The sequence below is a fragment of the Crocodylus porosus genome, unplaced genomic scaffold (assembly GCF_001723895.1).
Source record: "Crocodylus porosus isolate Cpor-Errol unplaced genomic scaffold, CroPor_comp1, whole genome shotgun sequence".
NCBI lineage: Eukaryota > Metazoa > Chordata > Crocodylia > Crocodylidae > Crocodylus > Crocodylus porosus.
The window spans coordinates 102588893-102614896 of record NW_017728918.1 but is presented as its reverse complement, the minus strand read 5'-3'; the positions used below and the strand labels follow the sequence as shown (position 1 = coordinate 102614896).

The following is a 26004-nucleotide window of genomic DNA, read 5'->3' as shown; positions in this document are numbered from 1 at the left end:
ATGTTTGTACAGATTGGCACTTAGATTGACCTAACCCAAGTTAGGTTGACCTAAGCATAAGATCTGCATGTACCCCTAGGCTAGGGACAGAAATACACATAAACTGGTTTAAGTGATCAGAAACTGGTTTAAGCCTGTAACAAAATAAAAGTTCAGTGCACATAAACCAATTTAAAAATGGCTGAAACTGGTTTAAGATAAATCAGGTTGAATGTAGTATTAGACTTAACTGATTTGGGTTAACCAGTTTATGAAGCTTCTGTCCCAGACCCCTTCCTGGTTCAAGTCCCCCAGCATCCCAGCATGCTTTCCAACCCTGGGCTGGGCTGGGCTGTCTGCTCCTGAGAGCAGGGCTGGCCACACCCCTCTGCTCCCTAGCTGGAGCAGTGAGGGCTGGCTAACAAGGGGGGGAAACCCTGGCTGGAGTCTGGGGCCAGGGAGGGTGGTTAAACACCCCTTCCCAGGCTCAACTGTGAACTACAAATCCCAGAGACTCCTGGAAGCAGGAAAAGGAAATGATGAGCAAACCTGCAGAGTCCTGCTGCTGTAATTCTGGATTGCAAATCTCAGAGACCTTGGGGCAGCAGGCAGAGGAAGTGAACACACAGCCAGAAAGCTGTGCCCTACTGCCTTTCCAGCTTCTGGTCTGAGCCACTGCAGGCATGTGGCTACATTTCCCAAATCAAAGGTAAATGCCTGTTCACTTCTGTTGCAATTTAATCTGTTCAGCTTAGACTAACCTGCAAAAACTGAACTGATTCAGCCTTGAGCTTTTTGATGCTCTGTACTTAGCCCTATAGGCTAATAAAGAACTGATTAAAAGGCAGTTGATATTTCTTTTTAAATTTCCTTGTTCCTTTTTTTCAAATCTCAAAAGCCTGTTAACATTTTTAAAAACTGTTGTCCAGGAAGGGGATTTTAAAAAGAAAAAATAGTAGTTATGTGTCTATTTAGCTTTGAGAATCAATTTAAATCTTCCCTGGTTGGGAAACTGTTGACCAAAACAGTGTAAAATTGCTGAAGTGCTATTGTGTTTAGAACAGGTTTGGAATATAGATTCAAAAGAGCTCTGAAAATCACATCACGTTTCTTGTTACAGCATAACAGAGGTTAGGGAAGGGAGATTGGGAAGAACATTGCCAATTAATTTAAATGTTATAGTTTGGTCTCAATTCAGATTGAGCAAATTTACAATGTCATCTTCTAGAGCACTTACTTGTACACTTATTTATGTCAGGATACCGTGTTCCGTAGTATCCACTTGGACATGAAGAAAGGCACACCCCAATCTGTTTCATGCCGATCCTCTCCAGAACAAAAAAGAGTCTGGGTTTACATGACAAGCATCCATTGTAGTCAGAACATGTTGCACACCCACCTTGGCAACCCTGGCTCACATTAGGATGCACTAGGAGGACAAATTATTAAAAGGAAAAAGAAATTAGACAAGGCATTGGTATGACAGATGCTTCTGTACTTTGAATGTTGTGTTAAATGCCGTGTATTCTGGAGGCTGGTTCATTTTGTTTCATATCTCTCATGACCTGACATTTCATTTCAGTGTTCTTTTCAGTTGCCTTCAATTACATTAAAATGAGAAGTTCAATTAATCTGAGGAGCAAAGATAAATAAAGTTTTTTGCACATTAATTTATTTTTGCATTTTATTTCTTATTTATATAATTAAAACACAACCTCATTTATTTCAGTGATGAAGTGACTTCTTAATTGGATTCTGTTATACAGGAATATGTTCCTGTTAGAGCTCATATTAAATTGCCTTGATAAGAAGACAGAAGGAGACATCCTCATCCTCTTGCTTTCCTTGGAATGCTCACTCTGGCATGTATTTAATCTCTATCAATTGCAACCTGATGTTCAGACTTAACTGTGGCATCCAGCCTACCCCCATCATGGCATGAAACATAGGTAGGATTATACTTCACTTTCATTGTATCCTTGTAATTCATCAGGAAACAGAAAAGAAATTGTTGTTGTCTTTTACTGCACATTAAGTTTTAAAAGAATTAATGCTCATGGTATTTACAGGAACTAACTGTTATAAAGTAGAAAATAATGAGACACTGTAAAGTACCTTTTTAGTAGCAGAGACCTATCAATGAAATATTTCTGTGAGGGACACAGTAAAATCTGGGGACCATGGTACTATGCCTCCTTGGTCAATGCAGAAGTTCTTACATATTGATGATTTAGTCTTTTGAAGCTGGGATTCTACTTGTCTCAAGCAATGGCAAAGCTGCACCGATTTATTAGGTACAATATTTGTAATGGCAACATCCCTAGGCACCTAGACTAGATTTTTTGAAGAGTTTAGATTATGGAATTGAGTGCTCTAAATACTGCATCTGTGGTATAGGAGCCTTAGACATGCATTCATTCAATGGTGTACTAGGATCTGATTCCCAGTCCCAAAATTTGTGCCTTCTGCCACACCACGTGTATGGCAGGAGATGCATCGTTGGGATTAGGGATCAGATTCCAATTATGCTATTACTACTTGCTAGTGCAGGGGAATCATAATTCTGGGCTCTCCTTGCACTGGCAGTTTGAAAGCCAGGTGCCTCGCGGTCCCACATATGGGGCCAACAATTAGCTGAGTGTTGGCCACAGCACAGACAGCCCTGTGTCCAGTTCTAGGATGGGCCCAAGGGTTTCCCCCCACTGGGGACTGCTGGGTGCAGGGTTTAATTAGGGCTGTGAGACGTGGGGTGTTATAGGCTCCCAGCAGATGCAGCTGAAGAGTTCCCCCTGTTGGGGACTAAACCTTGCAGGCAGTAGCTCTACCAGAAGCAGAGCATCAGAGGCTCTGGTAGGGAGGAACCCTATAATTGCATTATATATAACACTGAAAACCAGACAGGTGCTCACACTGAGGTCATTTTCAAAGGCAGGACTAATAAAATGACAGAGAAACTAATATTATTTAAAAACAATCCATGACTTTCTTTGAATTAATCTGACATAAGGATGAAAAAACTGCTAAAACACAGCATTTGTCATTAAAGTTGATATACATAAAAAGTGTGAGCAGTTTTGACAGGAAACCTATTAGGTGTGATCACATATGAAAGGTAGAAATCTATTTATTTGTATGCCACCCTCCCCAACAAGGCTCAGTGTGGCTTACAATAAGAAACAAAAAAATTTATCAAAGCAGGTAGAATAAGAAGGCTCTTTTGACATAGAAAACGTTTAAGTCAAGCTTGAAGTATAACCTCTTAGGACAGAGAAGTTTTATTATGAAGAGGTGATAATTGCTCCATAATTGAGATCCATTATGTGATGAATTTTCAGCTCCTTCTCATTTCAAAGCATAAAAAAATCCTAGACACTACTTCATTTTCCTCTTCCTTCTTGTACAAACCACACAAATGTTGCACGATAAAAACCATGCTTACCCACTAATGTGCAACTGTTTTGTTGTTATCTTGAGGAGGCCAATACATTTAAGTCAGTAACCCATGTCCCCATTATAAAGTTGATTATGTGCTCCATTGTAACCCAATATGCAAACCAAAAAGCTCATATGCTTGAAAATGAAGTAAAAGTTTTGAATTTTTAAAAGAAATTAAGTAAGTACATTTTTTTAGATTAAATGCCTTAAATTGGATCCTTCATCATGACTTTTTTGTTTTGTGCCGAACATTCTGTAGAGCTCTTGTGGCTACCCACAAGAACTTGTATTATACCACAAGATCTGAACCGCAGGTAGATTCTTATACTGTCTCATGCAAGAAGCAGTACTTAAGGACATTGCCCCTAACTTTGTGGCAAAGTCCCAACTGAGCCCTTAGGGCATGTCTCCATGGCCTCCATGCCAAGCCTGGGAGCACTGCCAAGAAGCACACCCTGCCCCTTGCTCCTGCTCCCTCTGTGCCAAATCCTGGAAAAGAAGCAATGTAGCTGCTTCTTTTGTAGCAGTGAGCACATGTCCAGTGCCTGAGTCAGGCTCTCCAGCTCAGGGCTACTTCTTGGTGCATGGGCACTATAAATTGGCTACATGGCTTCATTTCTGTTATTTGTGATATATTCAAAGTATGCTTCTTGGCATTTGTTCCTGGGCCTAACACAGAGACAAAGCAGACATGCCTTTTAACAAGTAGCTTAATGTTCTTCCTTGGAAATGCTGTTTAAGAGCTGTTTGCTCCCCCCTTACTCCTCATCACTCCCAGCTAAGCAGGAATTCCCCCCTCCTCTCTGTCTTGCTGAGGAGGTACCTGTGTATTAGCTAACAGACCACATGCTGGGTCCGTGCTGAATCAACAGGTAGAGTTAACAGTCTTAATGGGACAATAAAAACTGAGATAAGGGTGATAAACACTGTTATGAGCACCCCCTCCCCAATCCCGGCTTGCTTGCCTGTCAGTTTGCTGCAGACAGTACATAGAAGCAGGGAGGGAGAGTGAAAAACTCTGTATCATCAACAGATGCATGTACTGCATACCACCCCTCCCCCCCCGACACCATGCCTCAGAGTGCTAGCCCAGGCTGCAGGCTGGCAATACTCCTGCCCCTTGAGCAGAGAGCAGGGAAAAGCCTGGGACTGCAGGCAGGCTGGGGGTTTACTGTCCTCCCTAATCAAAGCCCTGCTGGGTCCTGGCCACACCCACCTCAGCTCAGCTGTGAAAGGGCACAGAGGGGTGCTCTAGCGCCCACTGGCTTCCAGCCTAAGTCACTGCAGGCATGTGCCTGAATTTCCCCAGTCAAGAGGGACTGTCTGTATGGTTGGAAACTGGTTCAGCCTAACCAGGCTAGACTAGCCTCCAAAAACTGAATGAATTCAGGCTCAGGCTTTTTGAATGTCTGTCCCTAGCCTAGGGATGGGGCAAAACAGAGGGCATCGTTTCTGTCCTTTTGTTTAACCAACATAATTGTACCCCAGAGGGCTTAAATCAGGGGCGGGCAATTATTTGGGCCCATGGGCCATACAGGCAGCACTGGGGAGCTGCTGCAAGCCGGTCAGCACCCCCACCTCCTGCAACAGCCTGGAGCCCACGTGCCCTGAGGTTCCTCCCCAGCACTGCCAACAGTGCACAACCCCAGTCCCAACTCTGGCCTGGCCCACCTTTCTAGGCATCCCAGGCAGCAGTGGGGGCTCCTTCTGGATGCCACTGGCCCCAGCCCTGTGATACTAATGGGGACCCATGTACAGAGTCTTGACCCCAGCCTGCCCCATGCCTGCTCCAGATTGCCTCCTCACACTCAGCAGTGGCAGCAGTTGGGCAGAAGCTGCTGCTGAGCCCAGAGGAAAAGTACCTCCTCCCCTCCCCCACCACTGCTGGGCCCTTCTTGCTGCAGCTTCCCACAGCACATCCCCCACCCCCTCGCACTTAGGCTGCTCTGCTGATTCTCTCCACAACCATCACCACTGCCTGTTGAGGTAGCAGTGGCAGTGTAGAGGAGCTGTAGGGGAGTTCAGACACGGGCTCCAGTGGCTGTAGCAAGAAGGGCCTGGCAGCAGTGAAGGGCAGGGGCTGCTTTCCCCCCATGCCCAGCATCAGCTTCTGCCCAGCCATTGCCACTGTTACCGTTGCTCAGCATGAGTGGATGAGTCTCGAGCAGGCATGGGGTGAGCTGGGCTGGTGCTCTGCTGGTTCAGAGATGGTCTGCTCCTCTGGGCTGAGTCCAGATTGGGTGCAGGACAGGGTCAGGGCTGTGTGCGTGGGTCCCTGCTAGTACCACGGGGCTGGGGCAAGTGGCAGTGGCTGCTGAAGGGAACCACCACCACTTGGGCTGCCTAGAAAGGCAGTACAGCTGCAGAGCCACCTCAACTCCACTGCATGCCCAGGGGTAGGGAGGATGTGCTATGAGCTGGATGCTGCTTGTGCCAGGTGGCACCAAGGGACCTGTCGTGGGCTAGACAAAATCCCTCTGTGGGCCAGATCTGGCCCTTGGGCTGTATTTTCCCACCCCTGATTTAAATTATTTGCCACAAGAAGCTTATGAAAGTGCTAAGAACAGAACTCAAACATTTTAGAATCTGGCTGTGGGGCCCCTACCAAAAATCATTTCAAGCCTCTGTACTTAGGTCAGTAGCAAAAAAAAAATAACAATAAAGGGGACAATAATGTATAGCTTCCTTGTAAAGTGCCTTTAAACCTACAGGTGAAATAGTGCAATATGAGTTTTGTGTGTTTTTATTAGCTACAACTTGCAGATATAGTCACTAGGGCATAGGGATGTCCATTTTCTTGGCAGAGAGGCAGTGTGGCGTAGGGGGTTAGCTACTGGCAAAGGAATCAAGAGATTAGGTTTTTCGTATTGCAGATAAGTCCAAGAAATGCTGTCTCTCAAAACCACATGGTATTTGGTGTAATTTAGTTCATTCCGAAAGCAAAACAAACAAAAAACCCCACACTCCTCAAAGTTATCTTTGTGAGCCAGAATAAAAGTAAGCCATTGCAGGGTTGTGATATCCGTATCTCAAGATGGGGCTAAATTCACCACCAGCTCTCTCACCTCCCTGTCCATGAGAACACTGTTAGTGTCACCACTTACCATCTTATGCCATATACAAGAAAAAAGTGGTAAAATAGCAGGTTTACCATAGCAGGTGAATCAGGTGAAGAGGTAGAGATTCAGGGCCAAATTCCTTTCATCTACTTATCCAGGTGGAAGCCTGCTATACTGATTTAAATGAAGTTACATATGTGTGCATACATTTAGGAGCAGTCTGCTCTTCTTTTTTAAATGCTGTGAAACCTTAACCTCTGCAACAGATCCCAGAAAAACTGAACTAGTTATGAATGTTCTTCTCTTCCTGGCTTTAATGTTTTAGCCCTTGGAGGGCTTTTGCATGCACTGTTCTGATATGAGTTTGGAGCATCATTAGCAAATAAAATTACTATGGATTTTCTTTTCTCAGACTATTTTCCAAAGTCCTACAATGGAAACAATGAGTAGAGTTTTTCTCATTAAAAGTAGAAAGTTAGGGACATGGAGCTATTTAACCTTAACTTAAAATGATAGCTTAATATGGAAATTTCAAGCAAACAATATGGAAATTTCAAGCAACATGAAGCAAATAAATCCTACAATCTGAAAAAAGGGAAACTTTTAAACCATATAAGGACTTTGCAATCAGATTTTGTGCTTTATTTTCTCTGTCTTTTCTATATAGATACATGTGGAAGCTAGCAAAAAAAGAAAAGGTATTTATAAGACTTTGATTGGGAAAATAGTTGTTGCCACAATAGGCCACACTTATTTCATTCATCTTATCAACCCTATTCACATTCAAGTCCAAGATGTAAACATAGAGACCAGTTCATGAAATGGTCCCAAGTCTCAATCCCCACTAGAGGGACTTTGTTGCTCATGGCCTCCTATATCAGGACATTCTCAATATCTATGTCCTCACTGCAGTTAGCCTGGATTAACCTTGCCCAGATGGAACACCCACCACTGTAAAGCCTCGCTCAGGAACCCAGACCCATGAAACTGTATTCACAATGGTGCTGGGCACTTCTGACGGGATAGCCCAAGTTTCTTAGTGGGACTTAAAGTAGAACAACCCTGTAAATTCACTTTTAATTTACTCTCTCTCCTGCCTACCATGGAACTGATGCTCCTCCTCCAGGAGCAATATAAGAATGACATTTTAGGTAAATAACTTCCAAGTGGACCTGCTTATTATTAATCTGAACAGTCCTGAAGACAAAAGCAAACAGCACTTGGCAGTAAGAACTTTTAGTAAGAATGCCATTAAGGAATTCAGTCTGCAAGCCACTAAGTGATTCATAGCACTTGGACAGCATTTCTATTAGAAAGTGGTAGAAGTGCAGCATAAATGAAACAGGCAAACATGGGGCCCATGGAAGTGACTTACAGTGAAAATGAAGGGAGGAAGTAGAAGCCCAGATGGAATTGTGGGATAACATTGGAGGATTAAGAACACCTGCGCTTAATTAAGGGTGAGGGGAAAGCTGAGATCAAGCTCTACCCCTAGCCAGACCTACCACCCTACACTTAAAACATCCTCAAGCCTAGATTAGAGCTTTTTCTGTGGAGAAGGAGTAAGGCAGGGAAGTGAAGGGTGACAGCCAGTCCAACTCTACAATGAAGATATCGCTGTGCAAGAGGCACCTCAAATTTGATTTCACATAGGGATTCTAGCCCATCTTGGACCCCTTATCTCATCAACACATTAGCAGGAATCCTCTATGAAGCTCAGGTTTGGAGGTCCCATATACAAAACTCAGACTTGAGAACAACTAGAGAAGCCCTGGTAATTCCTGTTTTAAAAGAGAAACAGAAACGAAACTAGAGCATTTAGTCCACTTGCTAATGGTAAGTTTCCTTGCTCTCCTCCCTGCATTCCCCAAACAATTGTGGATCTTATTGTGAAGTGGATAGGACTGGAGAGATCTGTTCCAGAGACTTAAAGTTCTTGTCTGACTTTAGTCTTACTCTTGAGTATTGTTATCTTCCTTTCATGGCACAAGGCTTACAAAGAAGAGGCCTGAAGTCTCCTGAAATGGGTTTCAGGAAAGAGATTCCCCAAGGACTGGAAAGCTCTTTTCCTCACACATCTGCCTGGATTGATGGAGCACCTCTGCTCTCAAGAGGCACATCTCATCTGAAGGCGCAGAAACCAACCTCTTTTGCATATCAAGTGGTAGCAGTTCCAAAGAGCAACAGAGGCAGGAGTTTGGGACTGCACCACATTCTCAACAGTATCTATCAACAAGGGGGCCCTCGTCACAAATGGCCAAGAACTCACTGGGGATGCCTCAGCGTTATATATGTCTGGCATGATCCTGATAATGAAAAATACTGGCTGCCAGGAAACATTCCATTGAATTTGGTTAGAAACAGCATCAACAGACTGAAAAAAACCTCACCAGAGGGTGCAGAGAGTTTAATTCAATCTACTAGTATCTTCAGCACAGCAGAAATAACCCCCAAACTAGCCACAGGAACCACAAATGGCTCACTCTCATTCCAGGAAGTTTTGTAAATAAACTGAAAAATTCTTTGTGTGGAGACGGAAGGGAAGTTGTTTTTTTTCCCATGCACTCTGCATAGCTCCAGCAAAATTCTGGGATGTAGGAAATTCAGGCAGAGCAGGGAGTGAGACAGATACACAGAGTAAAGGTATTTTAATATGCTAAGCAATCTTAAGGCTGTTGACAGCATTACACCACATATTTTTCTTCACAAAGTACAGATATTAAAAAAAAAATTCCTACAAAGTGCCAACAGATGCATTTGGAAGTAACTACATTCGCTTCCAAAATGCATATCTGACCTCAACCCTCAGGACAAGTAAATCTTTTCTAAGTAGGAAAGACTGCAAATGGTTTATTACCTCTCTTTATTTGTGGGCAAGATGATTGTTATAGAAAGGAAGGTGAGTGATGTAAAAGGACTGTAATAAAAAAGTTCCAGAGATTATGAAACCAGTGTCACCGCCAGCCAGAGTACATACCTCTCAGCTACTAGTAAGGAAAGTCTTCTTGCTAAATGAGGTAAGAGTGAGACAAGGGAAAATGTGAGTGTTGGAGGGAAGTCATATTTGGTATCAATCTCTTCTGCCAGATTCCTTTTAATAATCAAATCATCCTTCTTGATGATTTAATAACCAAATCATTAAGATCCCCAATTAACAGTCTATCATTGAAAGGTGCACAAACCGTAACTTCCCTTCCTTCTCCTCACTAAAAGGTGTGGATGAAGTAAACCTCTAAGCAGAGGGCACATGACAATCACCATAAACTTTCTTTTATATTGTCCATCTGCCACTAACATTTTGTCCAGCATTAAACATTGCAATTTTGGGGAAGTCTGGTATACTCAGTGAGGTTTGCATTGATGAAATCCAAGTCTGGGCTCATCATTCTACTTTCCTTGTCTGTGAATTTGCCATGTTAGAAACTTCTATTTTTCAATAGCACACTCATTTACTGCACAAGGATCACTGAGCTCATACTGTCAGTGTTAACTAACTACAGTAGTGTTTTCAAGTTTCCCATTTCCCACATGGTCTTTTGAAACAAGAATACTTCTTTCCATGGTTTTTGAAAGAAAACTGAAAGAGAACAGATTTTACTTTATTCAGTGGGGGCAGGGAGAAGACCACTAACCCATAATGCCATGGTGAAGTTATTATTTTCCAGTACCATGTTTGCAGTATAAAAAACTAATAAGTTATATAGCCAGTCAGGCCACTGCCTTAGCTTTACCCAATAGAAAATTAAACGTCACTTCCCCTAATTCTGTACATTCTGACAGGTGTCACTGATTAAATGTTTAAAGTGAACTTTTTAGTTTAAAATTTGTTTTTAGTGCCGTATCATCCTTAAAGGACTATGACCCTTATAGCAGATTTGTAAAAATATCGGTATGTTTCCTATGTGTTATCTGATTCTGGTTGAATTGGTACCACTCTCCTCTGTGAAGTAGAAAATTATGGATTAAATTATATTCTCACTTAAACCAATGAAAGACCAAAAACTCTGTTGGTTTCAGTGAGGCTTTCCTGGTTTTCATTCCAGTGGGAGCATCTACACATGCACGTTTACTGTGCAGTAGCCGAAATTACTGTGCAGTATGGGCATGTGTCTACACATGCATGACCATATTGCACAGTAAATATAGTGACTTATGCCAACTTGAGCATAAATTTGATATTTGTGTCATGCAGGTATCAAATTTATTCCTGATTCATTATTGTTCAGTAATGCACTTGTAGATTTCTTACTGCACAGTAACACTGTGTCTGTGGACGGACTGGGGACTAACTTTAGTCCCCAGTCAGTCCACATATGGTGTTAATGTGCTTTAACGCCTGCACATGTAGACTCCATCCTATTCCTGCTTACTGCGCTGTAAATTTAAGCCAGCATAAATACACATGTACCCAATGTGTTATACAGCAGTCCCCATGATTTCAAGCTCTACGCTAAGCTTTGGACTCTTATGTAGTGCTCATAAGTTAATATGAAAGGATACCAAATTTTCAGAAGTGATTTTAACTTGAGGTCCTATCTGTGTCTGGGACATATTAAGACCTCAAAGTTTTCTAAAAGAATAGGGGGAAATTCTGAATGTTGGCTCAACATTCTATTTTCCAGTGAAACAAGCTATAATATCCAAGGCTCCATGCAGGAACTGTTGTACATATTTAGTATAATTGCAGCTGTTCACAGCCACCTTCTTAGATCGTCACTGTACAAGCTGTCAGTGTTTAGCAAATAAAAACTTACATTTCTCGTTTTACTCATATGCCACTGAATTTTGTCCATATAAAAAAATTGTCAAGTGCTTTTGAGTACATTATGAATAATATGATATAACATAAAAACTCGACTTTGATAGGAAAGCTGGGCAAAAGAATCTACCACCAACAGGCTTAAAGTCACAGAGTTAAATCCTAGGACGCTGAAATATATGACAAAAATTCACACTGGGATTTCACCTATTTTCTAAATCAGCCACTTTACGGTTACCACTGCTTGACTTTCAAAAACCAACTTTATTAGATATCCAGTTTTTGCTAGGTATTAGTTATTTGATAAGTATGATTTAAACAAGTTTCTGACTCATATAAATTTACTCAGTTCTGCTTCCAAATTTCTTGTTTTTTTTTTCTTTTGAAGTAGATATGAATGGCATCTACTTGGGGCTTGCTTCCTCACTCCTTGGGCACTCCTTCCTCCCTTTGAATCATGTTCCATGCCCTACATCTTTAACTCTGTCTTCAGGACTTATACATTACCGACATGGAAGAAACTTAGCAGGCTATGTACCCAACAGGAACACAAGCATGTCATATAGTTTACCATAAAGCAAAAACACCTAGGATTATATTGAATATTTTCAGCAGCAATCAGTGTTGTGATTCTTTTGGTTGCTGGAGTTCCATTCTGTGTTTCATCAAGGATTCAAGTCATGTTTACATATGAAAAAATATTCATAATATTTACCCCCACAAAATCAGTGAGCACAAAATCAGTTTTTTGAGAAATTACAAGCAAATTTATTAGCTTATGCGTTAAAATTACTTAAAAACTTGTTGTTCAACATCTTAACAGCCTTTGTTCTTCATCCTAAATCAGTAAAATCCTAACACATCAAATTTTCCACAGAGTTGGCATTAATTGAACTATGGATATTTAAAGAAATTACACTCTAATTATATTGAGACTTTAATGACTTGTGTGTGTCCTGGTTAGGGCTATTAAGACTACAGGCAGGTTTAAGTCAACATCTCAAGATAAACTTGATTGCAAATGTTATAACTTCAGAGATAATAACTTAGCCAATCACTCCTTTTGTTTTTAAGCTAATTTGCATGCAGTTAGCTTCATTGGCTATTGGCCATCCTGAGCGATATGAAGGATTGTGGACATGAAAGTACATTTCTCCTGTTAGTTTACTTAGCCCAGCAGCCACAGTTCTTTAAATGTTTTGTGGCCAATGTGTTGATTAAAACATTCTCCATGATTTTGCCACTCCATTTCTATTGTGAAGAGGCAGGAAAGTTAGGGGAACTGAAGGGTAAAGCTAAGGTGAATCCTGAAAGCACAGAGATGCTGAGATACTCAGACTGAACTCCTTTCAGGCCCCTCCTTCATGTAGTTTTACTGTTATTAACACTGTCCCCCCCAAATAATACATCAGGTACAAAATGGGCATGCCTATATATGCTTTTATGCATGCCTAAACTTAATGTGCATTTGGCTAATGCACATTAAAGTGATTTAGGCACGTGTCTACACAGGCATGTGCTAAGATGCATTCATAGATTCATAGATTGTAAGGCTGGAAGGGACCTTGAAACATCATTGGGTCCAGCCCCCTGCACCAAGCAAGGAAGATAACTGGGGTCATGTGACCTCAGCAAGGTTACCATCCAGTTTTCACTTGAAGACTTCCAGAGTAGGTGATTGCACCACCTCTGGAGGGAGCTTATTTCACAGTTTGGACACCCTGACTGAAGAAGTTTTTCATAACGTTGAGCCTGAAACGGCCTTCCAGGAGTTTGTGGCCATTACCCCTGGTTTTCCCCAAGGGTGCCCTGGTGTACAGTTGTTCACTGAGCCTTTGATGTACTCCCCTAATGTAGCAGTAAGCAGATACCAAGTGCCTTCTCTTTTTCAGGATGAAGAGTCCCAGCTCCCTCAGACTTTCCTCATATGGTTTGTCATGCAAGTCTCTGATCATATGGGTGGCCCCTTCTTTGGATTCTCTCAAGCTTGTCCACTTGTTAAAGTGTGGTGCCCAGAACTGGACGCAGTACTTCAGCTGTGGTCTCACCAGTGCTGAGTAGAGTGAAAGAATGGCTACCATGGTTTTGCTGGAGATGCATCGATTGATGCAAGCCAGAGTATTATGTGCCCTACTGGCTACAGCACTGCACTGCCAGTTCATATTCCTACTCTGGTCTATTATTACTCCCAGGTCCACTGCCAAGCCTCTACGTGAGCAGGGGGTTGTTTGTCCCCAGGTGGAGCACTTTACATTTCTCGATCTTGAACTTCATCTGGTTCCGATCTGCCCAACATGCTAGCCTATTTAGGTCTGCCTGAATCTGTAGCCTATCTTCAAGTGTGACCACATTAATGTGGTGTACAGACTGACTTGCAACTAAAGTTAGTCCCAAGTCAGTCAACATAGCATTAATGCACCTTAGCACATCTATATCTGCTTTTACAAAATGCTTAGTCTTTGATGGAACTGTATGTTCTGATGAAAAAGTGTTTCATCAGATTTTCTATAACCAACTCTAGTCAAAAAAAATTAAGGGCAATGTTATAGATCTTCAAAATATTAAAAATCTCAGAGGGCAACATTTTCTTTTTATTTATACCACATGTATCACGTTTATTAAAAACAGGGAAAATGAAAGTTAAAAAAATTATTAAAATGAAGGGATGGTTAAGAGGACAGACTCATAACTCAGGAATAAAAGTAGAAATGTTATAATGAATGAAATGCAAGCGTTAAAATCCAGGAAATTCAGATGCAAACTTACATATAGAAATATTTTGGGGTATGAAATACAATGTTAAGACACCTAAATGAGCTTAGCAGTCTCCTACTGTGGCATTAGAAGGGGCAAAATATGTAAAAAAATGTGTCTTTAATAATGTAACACAAACCCTTGTTATCATAGATACTACACTCACTGCTCCCTCAATTAGATTGATTCTTCTGATACATTATGTGATGAATGTTACAGTAATAAACCATTCTGCAAATAATTTTCTTGCTGAATTTAGCCAGTTGGGTGAAAAGTTTTAGTTTAATAAAGTGTTTGACCAATAATAACAGTATTGCCAAATGCCTTATCTATAATTACACCATTGCCCCTGGGAAGTATAAAGTTTTAACCTAGCATTGCACATCTAAGTTCAACTTTCAAAAACATCTCTTTCTTCCCAACACATGTCACCATGGAATGGTCCATTGGCTGTTTCATGACCTAGGATAACTTCTTTATTCAGGTGTTGGAATACTCAGCCAACTTGCAAAATATTCTTGGCACGTCATAATAGTGCTCTGTAGCAGAACATTTCTTCTAAGAGCTATGGTATTAGAAACATTGGAACATTCGGTTCTATTTTGTGATGAAGTAAAATAATTAAGTTAAGATAATGCAAAATAAACAATAGACATATAATACATTCCTATAAACAAAACCATGTCTAATACAACAATTAGGTAGGCCTCAGTGAAATCCAAAACATCGCTGAGATATTAGGAAAGCTTTAAATCATAGAAGCTGTTTTGAAAGTCATAGAAGCTATTTTGAATAAGCTGAATATTTGGCAGCTGGACTGGTGGCTAGTGGCTTGCGGCATGTACTGGGCTGCCATGAAACAGAGCTTGGATGTGAAGTGACCGCAAGGCCACCACTTCTAATACTGGGCTGCTGCAGCTAAATTGTGTTACAAGATGACATATTCTATCTCCAAAACATGAGGATAAAGTTATAAATAGAAGGAAAGGTTGAATTATGCTCTGCAGTGAGAGTGCCCCCTGTTGATTGTTGAAGAAGCCTTGATGGAAGGACCAGATAGGGTCATGTATCTTGTTTTTTTAGGGGAATGGTAATTTCATACACAATAAATAAAGCATTGCCTGAAAGGAAATCTTTTGTGCTAAGAAGGGAAAAAATTTAGGAGCAATTTTTTCAAATCTGGGTGCCTGGAGTTAGACATCTAATCTCTTATTTAGACTCCTTAATAAATGACCTGATTTTCAGAGTGACTTGTCGGTGCTTGGAATTCTTGAAAATGAAGCCTCTTATTTTGGAGTTTAACCATAGGATTTGTTGCCTAATTTTAGGCACCAGACTTTGAAAAATTGGTCTTATTTTCTTTGCACTTCAGTTTTTGTAGCTGCAAAACAAGAACAGTACCTATCCCATAGCAGTGTTGTAATTCTTAATTCGTTAATATTTACAGCATAGATTTAAATGCCCCAACTTTGCTGGCACAAAGCTTTTCCCATGCAAATTGAGTAGTTACACACCCATCCAGCCCATATGTGTACTTAAGTGTATATGACCATCATATGCACAACATTCTTGTGCACAGATTTAAAGTCTCTGTTGAGACTGGCTGAATATTCAGGCTCCCCTCCCCGCAGTTATGACTACTGCTGCATGATAGGAAATGTAATAATTGGAAAAAAGGGATGGCTTTACATACAAGGGAGACTGTTCTGCCTTCTGCAAGGGGTGCTGTAATTCCTGTAAATGAAGCCGAAGTGCTGGGTAAGTTACTCCAACAAGACATGTTCCTTCTGGGAATTACCCACAGCAATCTAGGACTGTGATTAGTGTGCAAAGAGCAACAAGGGAGAAGAAAAACAACAGAGAATGCCAGAAATTTTAGGGAAATAAGAGGCATTTAATTTACAATACAGTCATTCAGTTAACCTTAAAAACTCCATTGATTACTGCCCCAATTATACTAATCTCTAATCACATGATAATAATTTGGAAAAACCCTACATTATATACTTTAATTCAGGGGTTCTCAAACTTCGTGATACCGCAACCCTGAGTGCTGGATGGTGGCGGCAGAGGACTGGGAGCTCACACACAACAACATTCATTTATTCATTTTCATAGTTTTAACCACATTTCTCAATTTCAGAAAACCTGACTCTAGATTTTTTAATGCTTTATACGCATGATACTGTGTCCTTGATCTCTTAGCAGAACTAGTGCAGGCGATAATTTTCATGGGTTTTTTTATGATATACTTTTTTACTAGAAATAACTAATTTCACCAAGAAATTATTGTACAACTGAGAGAAAGGACAGAAATTTGATTATGTGTGAGTTCAGCTAGCATCAAACAGGTGACCTGGAGGTAAAAAACTTGAAAACACATGCCTAAATATCTCAACCATCTCTGCCTTACAACACCTCTACCTTGCAATAGTTGTTTCCTCCTTAATGCTGTGCACACAATGACACAACTAGTCTCCTGCATAAAAAATGACAAATATAACACTGTTTGTCACAAACAAATAATAAGAACATTAAATGATTTTTTTTCAATGAGCTTGAATAGGGAAAATATGTTAAGACATGTTTCATTCACATCAGAAGGCAAAGCATATATAAAACATTATAAACCATATTCTGACCTAGGATCTGCTAAAAACCCCCAAACCTGACAGCATAATCTAACACAATTATCATCATTATTCAACTAAAATAAGCAATTACATAGGACTTCCTCGGGACATCTACATGAGATGCTTTACTGTGCAGTAGTGTAGTTTACTGCATAGCAAGAGAACACATCTACACGTGCGCACACTTACTGCACAGTAAATGATGCTAATTGTGACCAAATGCAGGTAGCAAATTTACTTGTGATTAGTTACTGTGCAGTAACATACATATAGATGCCAATGAGGAGCAAATTTGCTCCTGGTCACCCCTGCCACTAGGGGGCCAACCTGAGGCTAGCCCCAGAACGCTGGGCTGGGAACCTTTCCTGCCCCAGGGCGGGGCTGCCTGTATGGTGAACCCAAACTCAGGCCCTTAAAAGCCTGAAAACATTTTGAGCCCTGGTGCACACATGCAGGAAACCTAAGACCACTCCAGGCCCTTGTGTCTCCCTGGGCAGGTTGCTGGGCAGGTGGAGCACTGCAGGTTGCCTTCCTGGCACTGCAGTGCTCCACAGCTGCTAGCACCCAGGCCCAGCTGTAGGCAGCTTCTGCCTGCCAGGGCCAGTGCCAGCTGCCCACAGCCCACCCCCAAAAGCCAATCCACAGCTTGCAGGTGCTGTGGGGCATTACCTCACTGTGCAGCTGTCAGTCCCACACTGTGCTCCGGCCTTAGGTGCTGAAGGCAGCACAGGGATAGCCATATGGAGGCCCAGAGACCCAGTGCAGGAGCCCCAGTGGTGACATCCTCACCCTTGCCCACCATCCAGAGCCCCAACTGGTCCATGGAGGAGACTGACAACCTGATGATGCTGTCAGGTGAGGTAGAGGTGCAGTGCCAGTTTGCCTGGGGTGGGCACTACAATGCCTAAGTCTATGAGGGGCTGTCAGGCCAGATGCGGGAGCACAGGCATGACCGATTGGCATGGCAGTGCCACATAAAGGTCAAGGCCTTGTGGACACAGTGAGTCACTTTGACTGACCACAGTAGTTAGTTGGGGAATGCCCACAGGTTCATGACAGCCATCCTTGCACCCCAGGACCCAGGCCATAGCGGTGCTGTATACAACAGCGTGGATGGCCTGCCCAAGCCCCCACCCTGGCCTGACAGGCAATGGTGATATGTCACCAAGGGATAGCCCCTTGGGCCTCCAGCAGTTCATCCTGCTAACCTCCCTGGTCACAGCCTCTATCAGCAGCTCTGAGACCCTGAGCCCACACTTGCCTTGACAGCTCCGTAGCCTCAGCCCCAGCCCCAAGGCATAGCTGGCCATGTCACTGCCAGCCATCTTCAGCATCAGCTCCTTCCCAGGGGGACCCCTGGCTGGGTACCTGCACACCACATCTTACCATCCAAAAACACTGCCTGGAGCCACATGCTGTCACCGCCAGCTGGGACCGAGTGGAGCTGCTGGCCATGCCAGCCCTGGCCATGTGGTAAGCCCTGCACTGTGGGAAGGGGGGAGGGGTTGGGTGCATGAGCCAGGGCAGGTCCAGCACCCCATCCCCTGCCCTTACCCACCCTCCATGCCTGGCCTTCCAGCACTCCCCTGGCCTTGGGGTCCACCTTCACAGCATGCAGAGAGACAGAAGACAGTACAAAACTTCACTGAGCAGCCTGTATCCCCATAGTTAGGTGGCACAAGCCTCACATATGCCAAGGAATGTGTTAATGCTGGCAGCAATGTCCTCCTCAGTTGCAGGGGCAGGGACATGTAGCACAGCCACAGGTAAACCTTCAGGCAGTGGCAGAGGTTGCAGGGCAGCCCGGGCTCCATGCCAGGTATGCAGGTGTACCCAGGCCACCATGGTGATCAGCAACAGCAGGGGTCTGTACGAATGGCTCCTTGTGACACATGCAGCAGGGGTGCAGCACCGGTGCTGTGGAGGAAGTGGGGGAGGCTGGCCCTGGTGTACCTCCCCAGAGAGGCCCCCTGTGTGGAGTGTGGAAGCGTGGGCAGCTCTTTGTCCCAGTCATCCAAGAGCCACATTCCCCTGGTGCCTGGATGCTGTGGGCTTGGCAGCAGCACAGGAGAGCAGCTGGCTTGAAGGGGGAGGGGGCAGTGGGATTTACTGGGGATGGAAGTTGTGGGGGTGCTCTGCTTGATGTAAGGGCAATAAAAATTTGTTCTTCTGAGATGTGGCTGCAGTGAGCATGGGGGTGGGGGGTGGAGGGGAGTCCATGGGCAGCAGTCCAGCCATGCTACAGTGGGAAGTGCAGGAGGAGGTGGTAGACTAGCACCTCTCATACCTGATGCCCTTGCCCCCAATAGTGGGGCCTTGGCAGGGGGACCATCTCCTGTTGCTACCATGTCTTCACTACCCAGGCCTAATGGAAGAGCTTCTCCTGGGCCTCACAGATGTTATTCAGCATGCAGGCTGTGATGATGATCCAGGGATGGTTGTCCTCACTAAACTTGAGGATGGTGGTGAGGGTGTGCTAGCATCCTTTGAGACAGCTGAAGGTACACTCCACCAGGGCTTGGGTCTGGCCCAAGCACTGGTTGAAGTGGGCCTGGTGGGGGTCCAGCTGGCCAGTGTAGGGCTTCATGAGCGAGGGCAGGAGAAAGGGGTGGGGTCCCTGATGAGGAGGGACAGGACAACCACAGTGACCAGCTGCAGGTCCAGCACCCCTGGCATAAAGCAGTCACTCTGCACTAGGGCTGGCAGGGTGGAGTTGTGGAACATGTGGGTGTTGTGGGCACTGCCTGCCCAGCTGGCACTGGTGGTCATGATGGCCTGGAGCATCACTGAGTGAAAACCCCTCCAGCTGTAGTAGGACCATTGCCATGGCACGGGCGGGTGATGAGGCTGTGTGGCCTGTCTCCCAAAGCACTAGGAGAATCCCGTGGCATGGAACCCCAATACCACCACCAGTCGGTTGTGCAGGTGGAGCACCGTGTGTCCTAGCACGTCCTGGAGAGCATCATACACTTCCAGGATGGTGTCCCCAGCAATGGCCTTGCCCACCCCAAGAGATGGCCCATTAGTGGAGGCTAGCAGGTATGGTCACCTTGAGCAGGGTGAGGGTCAGCCAAGTGTCCATAGGGAGGGGCAGGTGAGGCTGCGTGGCAGTGTCCTGCCACTCCAGGTAGGGCCAGAGCTCCCCCAGGAAGTCCAGGAAGGTGGCCAAGTTAATTCTGAATGCCTCCAGCCATTGCTTGTCATCCCAGGTTTACTGGACAAAGTGAAGCCACCAGTCCTGACTGGCTCGGTGGACCCAGAGGTGGTGGTGCTGGAAGCTAAGGGGGTGAGGGCAGTCCTGGTGGTGGCAACCAGCAGCACATTGTTGGCATCCCTGCCATGGTGTACCTAGCCAGATGCGTTCTGGGTGGCAGGTGCGTGGCAGCAGCTGTGGGATGGCATGCTGTGGATGGCAGTCACTGCATGTGGGGAAGCTGGGAGGACCCAGATGGCTGTGGGCCAGCTGTTGGTCAGCATACCAGGCCAGCACAGTGGCCAGAAGGAGTCCAGGGTGCTGGTCATCAGTGCCAAGGGCAGGGGCTGGAGCAGCCACAGTGCAAAGAGGCATAGTTAGTGAGGAGAGAGCTGCCCCTGCACTGTGCATGCTTCTCCTGGGCTGCCTTTTCAAGCAGACTCCCAGCTGCTGGCAGCTGCAGCTGAAGCCTGGAGCTCCCTCCAATGTTGGTAGGGGCCCACTGAAAGGCTGCAGAAAGTGGCACCAGTTTGGTGCTAAGAGCAGCAAATATGCTGCCAAGTCCCTGAATATGTAGATGCTTGCCCAGGAACATTTACTTTCAAGTAATTTACTTGCAAGTAAACTGATCTTGGATCAAATGCATGTCTAGATGTGCCCCTTAAGTAAGAATCTCAAGGTACTGGGCAATAATCAATTAAGCCTCCCACATCTCTGAAATTAGATATACATGGATCATTTCACCTACTTGTTGGATGAATGCAGCTGTTCTAATAGCACACAAATTTGAGGGGGAAAGGAAAGCATTTAACCCAACTGAAATTCTGTTGAGAATTTTAAAGAGAACTTTTGTAACTGCATTGAACTTCAGTTCATGTGGACCATTAGGGACAAGACTATTGCTTAATTTCCCTAAGGTTTTGATCACTCAGTGATTTCTGCTCATGACAGGATCTTGATCTGGAGAATGTCTCATACCAAGACATTTGCTCAGGACTTTCAAAAGGATAAGCAAATTCTTAATACCACTTTTTCAGCACCTACTTGGCTAGGTACAGAAATTACACAAAAGTGATCAGAAACCAGATCAAATTGTAACACAACAGAAGTACAGTGCACATAAATTGCTTTTAAAATGGCTGAAACTGGTTTAAGATAAACCTGGATGGGTGCAGTATCAGACTTTACTGACTTAGGTTAAATCAGTTTATTGAACTTCTGCCCTAGATCCCCTCAAGATTCAAACTAAATCACAGTCCCCCAGCATCCCAGGATGCTTTGCACCTTCCCTGAAAACCCCACTTGGCGGGGTGAGCAGGCTATTCTTGGCCCAAGCTGTCTGCTCCAACTGAGCAGGGAGCCATGTTCTAGCACCCCCTGGCCTCTGGACAGAGCCACTGCAGGCATGTGGCTGCATTTGTGGAATCAAAAGTGAATGTCTATTCACTTGCTTATTGGTTTAATCTGGGGTGTCCAGCCTTTTTGAATGTGGGCCAGATCATGAACTTTTTATCACCCAGTGGGCCGGCGAGCCATATTCAAAGACCTCACAGGAAGTGGTATCACATCACGCCCCCCCCACAAATGAAAGTACAGTGTTTACTTTCATTTCACATCACAGCACCTTGGGCCTCAGAAAACAGCTTGGAGGGCCACATGTTGGACAAGCCTGGTTTAACCTATGTAGTTCAGACTCACCTGCAAAGATTGAATCAATTCTGCCTCAGGCTTTTTGATTGTCTGTACTTAGCCTTGGAGATCTCTCATCTAAATAACTGATTTAGCTTGTTTGTACCTTATATGTGATAATTAAGGAAATCATAACATCAGGTGGCATAGTCATTAGAATGGTAAATGTATTGAAAAATTTAAAAAGAGGCTTTCCTTCACATCAATCAAAGTATCCCTTTGCATCCTTCAAAGCAAGTTCCAGCCACATTACAGTTTCATAGTTTCATAGTTGGTAGGGTCGGAAGGGACCTGAGCAGATCATCAAGTCTGACCCCCTGCCATGGCAGGAAAGAGTACTGGGGTCAAACGACCCCAGCAAGGTGTTTATCCAACCTCCTTTTAAAGACCCCCAGGGTCAGCATCACTTGTCTTGGAAGTTGATCCCAGATCCTAGCTGCCCTGACACTGAAGTAGTGCCTCCTGATATCTAGCCTAAATTTACTCTCTGCTAGCTTGTGACCATTATTTCTTGTTACTCCTGGTAGTGCTCGGGGGAAAAGGGACTCCCCCAATGCCTGCTGATCCCCCCTAAACAGTTTGTAAATGGCCTCTAAATCCCCCCTCAGCCTTCTCTTTTGGAGGCTGAATAGGTTCAGGTCCCTTAATCTCTCCTCATAGGGCCTGCCCTGCTGACCCCTGATCATGTGGGAGGCCTCCTCTGGACCCTCTCCATGTTGTCCACATCCCTCCTGAAGTGTGGTGCCCAGAACTGGATGCAGTACTCCAACTGCGGCATGACCAGTGTCGCATAGAGGGGGAGGATCACCTCCTTGGACCTGCCTGAGATGCAACTGTGGATGCATAACAAAGTATGGTTGGCCTTCCTGACCGCTTCCCCACACTGTCGGCCCATGTTCATTTATGTTCATTTATGTTTAAATACAAATTAGTTGCCTAGTCCTCATAAATTTCAAAAATATTGGCTGGAGTATGATGTTTAGCTCAGCCTCTTTCTTAGACCTGAGAAAGGGTATTTGATACCTGAAAGCTTATCCAACAACTCTCCCTATTATATAGTTGGTCCACTGGTGACCTGTAGGGGGTGCACGTGAGTTCACATGCATCCCCTGAGCTTGGCAGTTCACCCCTGCAAATATGGCTACCGACACTACCAGCATTGCCTGTGGGCAGTCCCCAATTGCTGCTGGCCACTGCCGATGTTGCCAGCAGCATCTGCGGGTGGTCGCCAACCTCTTGTCAGCGCTTGCCCCCCACCACTAACACCTCCCTGGCCACCTGCAGGAGCTGCCCACTCACCTGCGGGTGGTAATCATGCCCCCCCCCCCAACCTCTGGGGGCACGCAGTGTTCATGAGTTGGTCCAATAAAAGATATTGCAAAAAAATCCTTGCTTCAAAATATTGACTTTAATTTCTTCTGTGTAAAAAAAAAAAATCTATGTGAAACTGTGGGCCTGAATCTTTTCTCAGTTGCATCTGTATGAAATAGGAGTATCATATGGTTTAAATCCACTTTAAATCCATGAAGTTACACTGTTATAAAATTGGTGTGAACCATAGTACTATTAAACTAGGTGTCAAGTGTGCCTGCCAGTTCAGATATACACAAGTGGGTACATGGAAACCTAATTCAGTTTAATATTCTATGTTTTTTCCAAAACTGATGCTAGGGTAAAATGAAACCCTTAATACCATCTTCCCCTTCATCCTTAAACTTACTATACTCTAGGCAGTGTAAAACTCATAGTCAATGGGTGCATCTACATGTTCATTCATGTGCACTAGTTACTGCGCATTAAGTTTAATACTTGTTTAACCAAGTACTAATTCAATGAGCAGTAACTCAAGCTACTGCTCAGTAGCACTGGAACACTTTTTTTTTATGCTTACTGCACAGTAGCCTAATAACTGTGCAGTAGTGTGTTAGCACTTTTTTTGACCAGCATGCTACTGTGCAGTGTTATTAGGTTACTTGCAGTAAGAGTCTCATGTAGATGTGCCCTATAAATACCTCCCCAAAGAGAAAATCTTTGATACCAGAAGCCTATTTAGTCTACTAAACAAAGGCAAAAGAAGATATACTGCCTGAAAATTCAAGTCAGTAGAATCCAAATATAGTTAAGACATGCATTTTCAATAGCTAGGATTTTTAATTACTACAACAGAACCACAAAGGGCAACAGTTCTTCCATCTCAAGGGTTTTTTTAATTAATATTGGAATTCATTTCAAAACACATGTTCTCATTTGACCATAATTTTTTTAACTAGATGGACCAGTCACTGGGTAAAATTCTAACACCTGTGCTTGGCAGGGGATCATACTAGACCAGGAATGACCAACCAGTGGCACAAGCAGCCTCTGTGTGTGGCATGCAATAGATCAGGGACGGGACAAGTAGCACTATGTCAGATAGGGCAGGCAGCAGAAACCAGAGCAGCAGATATGGTAGGAAGCAAGAAGCAGAGCAGCAAATCAGGTAGAGGAAGGGGATCAGAGTGGCACTCAGGGAGCATGCAGGGCTTATTTATGGCACACCTGCCAAAAAAGTTGATCCTCACTGGACTGGATTAGACAATCATTTGTCTTTGAAATCTATAAGGCAGCATGGGTTTCTTGCACATTTGGCAGAGTAACATACAGTTATTGAAAGCACTTGTTGCATGTTCCTCAAAACTTAATCTTTATAGTTCTTCCGGCCTCTTCAGATATCACCAGCATCATTTATCTGGCTTGAGCTACCACACATGGATGAGCCAGTGGGTGGTATTTTCATTTCCATTAGATAGCATCAGCAGCATTAGACTTTCATTGCTAACAATACACATCAGTCTGACCAGGAGGACAGTTTAAAAAGAGAGAAAGAAATAACTGTGGATATAAGCAGATACAAAAATTCTAATGCTTTTAGTATGAGGTGATGATTCAATATTTCCTTTGTGATTTGAGAACTGCCTGCTTCATAGGAGTTAGCAGTAATAAAATAAACTCCAGTTTCCTTAACACAAACTCCACATTGTTAACTTATGAACAAAATTGGATTTTTATGTCTTGGATGCTAGGAGAGTTGTTGAATTAACCACGTAGGAGGTGGTAGGAGAGGAGAGTGATCTCAAAAAAAAAAGTTAGAAAGCATCCTTTTGATTTCACACTTTGTCTTGTTGTGTCTAGTTCATTAGTCTGATATAATTCAATAGATGTTCCTTCCTGCATGCAATTATTGGCATAACAAAAGAAAAAATGACAAGTACTCTTTTTAGATACAATTTTTAGAACATGGGTACGTAGAGTTTGTTGGTATCACAGACCTGTTATAAGATGTGTATTTTCTTTATACCAGACATGTTTGATTAAGTAATAGTTACTTGTCTGAGGGAATATAAGGAACTTTTTCATGAGGAATTGGAAAGAAAATGGTGATGTTCTCCTGTTCTTTCAAAAGGCAAAATGAATACATTTTAAGATCTATAAAATGTTGGATCTACAAGCCATGACATCAGTTTTTTATATATACCTTTTCTTTTCTGGGACACATACATATTAATAATGAATTCCTTTCTCTTCTAATCTTGTCATATGAAGTTCTGATTTATCTGAGATTTTGATGCAGATAGCTAACTTGCACAAATTGCTAATTTACCCAAATAAGAAAAGAGACATTTAACTTTATTGTTCTAGTCCTCCCGTTTGTAGTGTCTGTTCATTGCTTTCAGACTACTGGAAACAGAGAGCTGGATTATCTGTTGCCTTCTACTTCATTTAATCATTATATGAATTCAAAGAGACTGGAAAGCCCTAGCACTATAAAAGTGGAATGTGGATAAATGTTTCTACAGCCAAGATGCACTCTTACACTGGCATAAATTACAATGTAGGACACAAGGAAATGAAACAGCATTTTAGTTTTCACTGGGATGTAATCACAAATACTAAGACATGTGACCTACAGAATCATGAATGACAGCTGAGTTGGTCTAACAGTTAATGTCTCTAATAATTTATGGTCCATATCACCAGAAGGTCATTCCTTCATATTAATAAATGAATATAGAGTTGGGAACTGGAAGCTCAAGAGTTCAACCCCCTTTTTTTGACTCTTCCTTACTTTGTGAACCAGAGTATGTTATACCTAGACCAACATTCTCAAAATTAGGCACCTTAATCCATATTTACAGCCAAATTTGCCACTGATGCAAGCCAGTACAGTTTCACTTAAATCAATGTATTTGTGCCAAATTGCAACAGTGAAGACTTTGTTCCTTAGTCACTTAAATAAGGTACTTAGTTCTTAGGGAGACTGATTACCGGCAACTCTCATTGATTTCCATAAAAGTCAAGCAAGTGCTTAGCATTCCTAGAAATCAGGCCACTCATTTGTAGATGTTGGCCTCAGACATCAATCTCAGTGTCTCTTTCGCTAACAGTGATAATATCCTGTTAATCCATATGAGTATGGTGAAAAATTATTAATAAATATTTTTACAGGTTTTCAAGAAGGAAAAC

The 26004-nt window shown here is 43.3% G+C and overlaps 1 protein-coding gene across 3 annotated transcripts in view; it reads right to left on the bottom strand.

The window, feature by feature from the left end:
- The window catches only part of RSPO3 (R-spondin 3), a 99053-nt gene that overhangs the window by 44848 nt on the left and 28201 nt on the right, over positions 1-26004 (bottom strand). For all 3 annotated transcript variants that reach the window (XR_002101680.1, XM_019538000.1, XM_019537999.1), the window contains exon 2: positions 1217-1408. Coding sequence is in view for 2 of the 3 variants with exons in the window: in XM_019538000.1 (XP_019393545.1) it covers positions 1217-1408 (192 nt within the window). In the remaining variant the exon portion in view is untranslated. The remainder of the gene's footprint in view (positions 1-1216; positions 1409-26004) is intronic.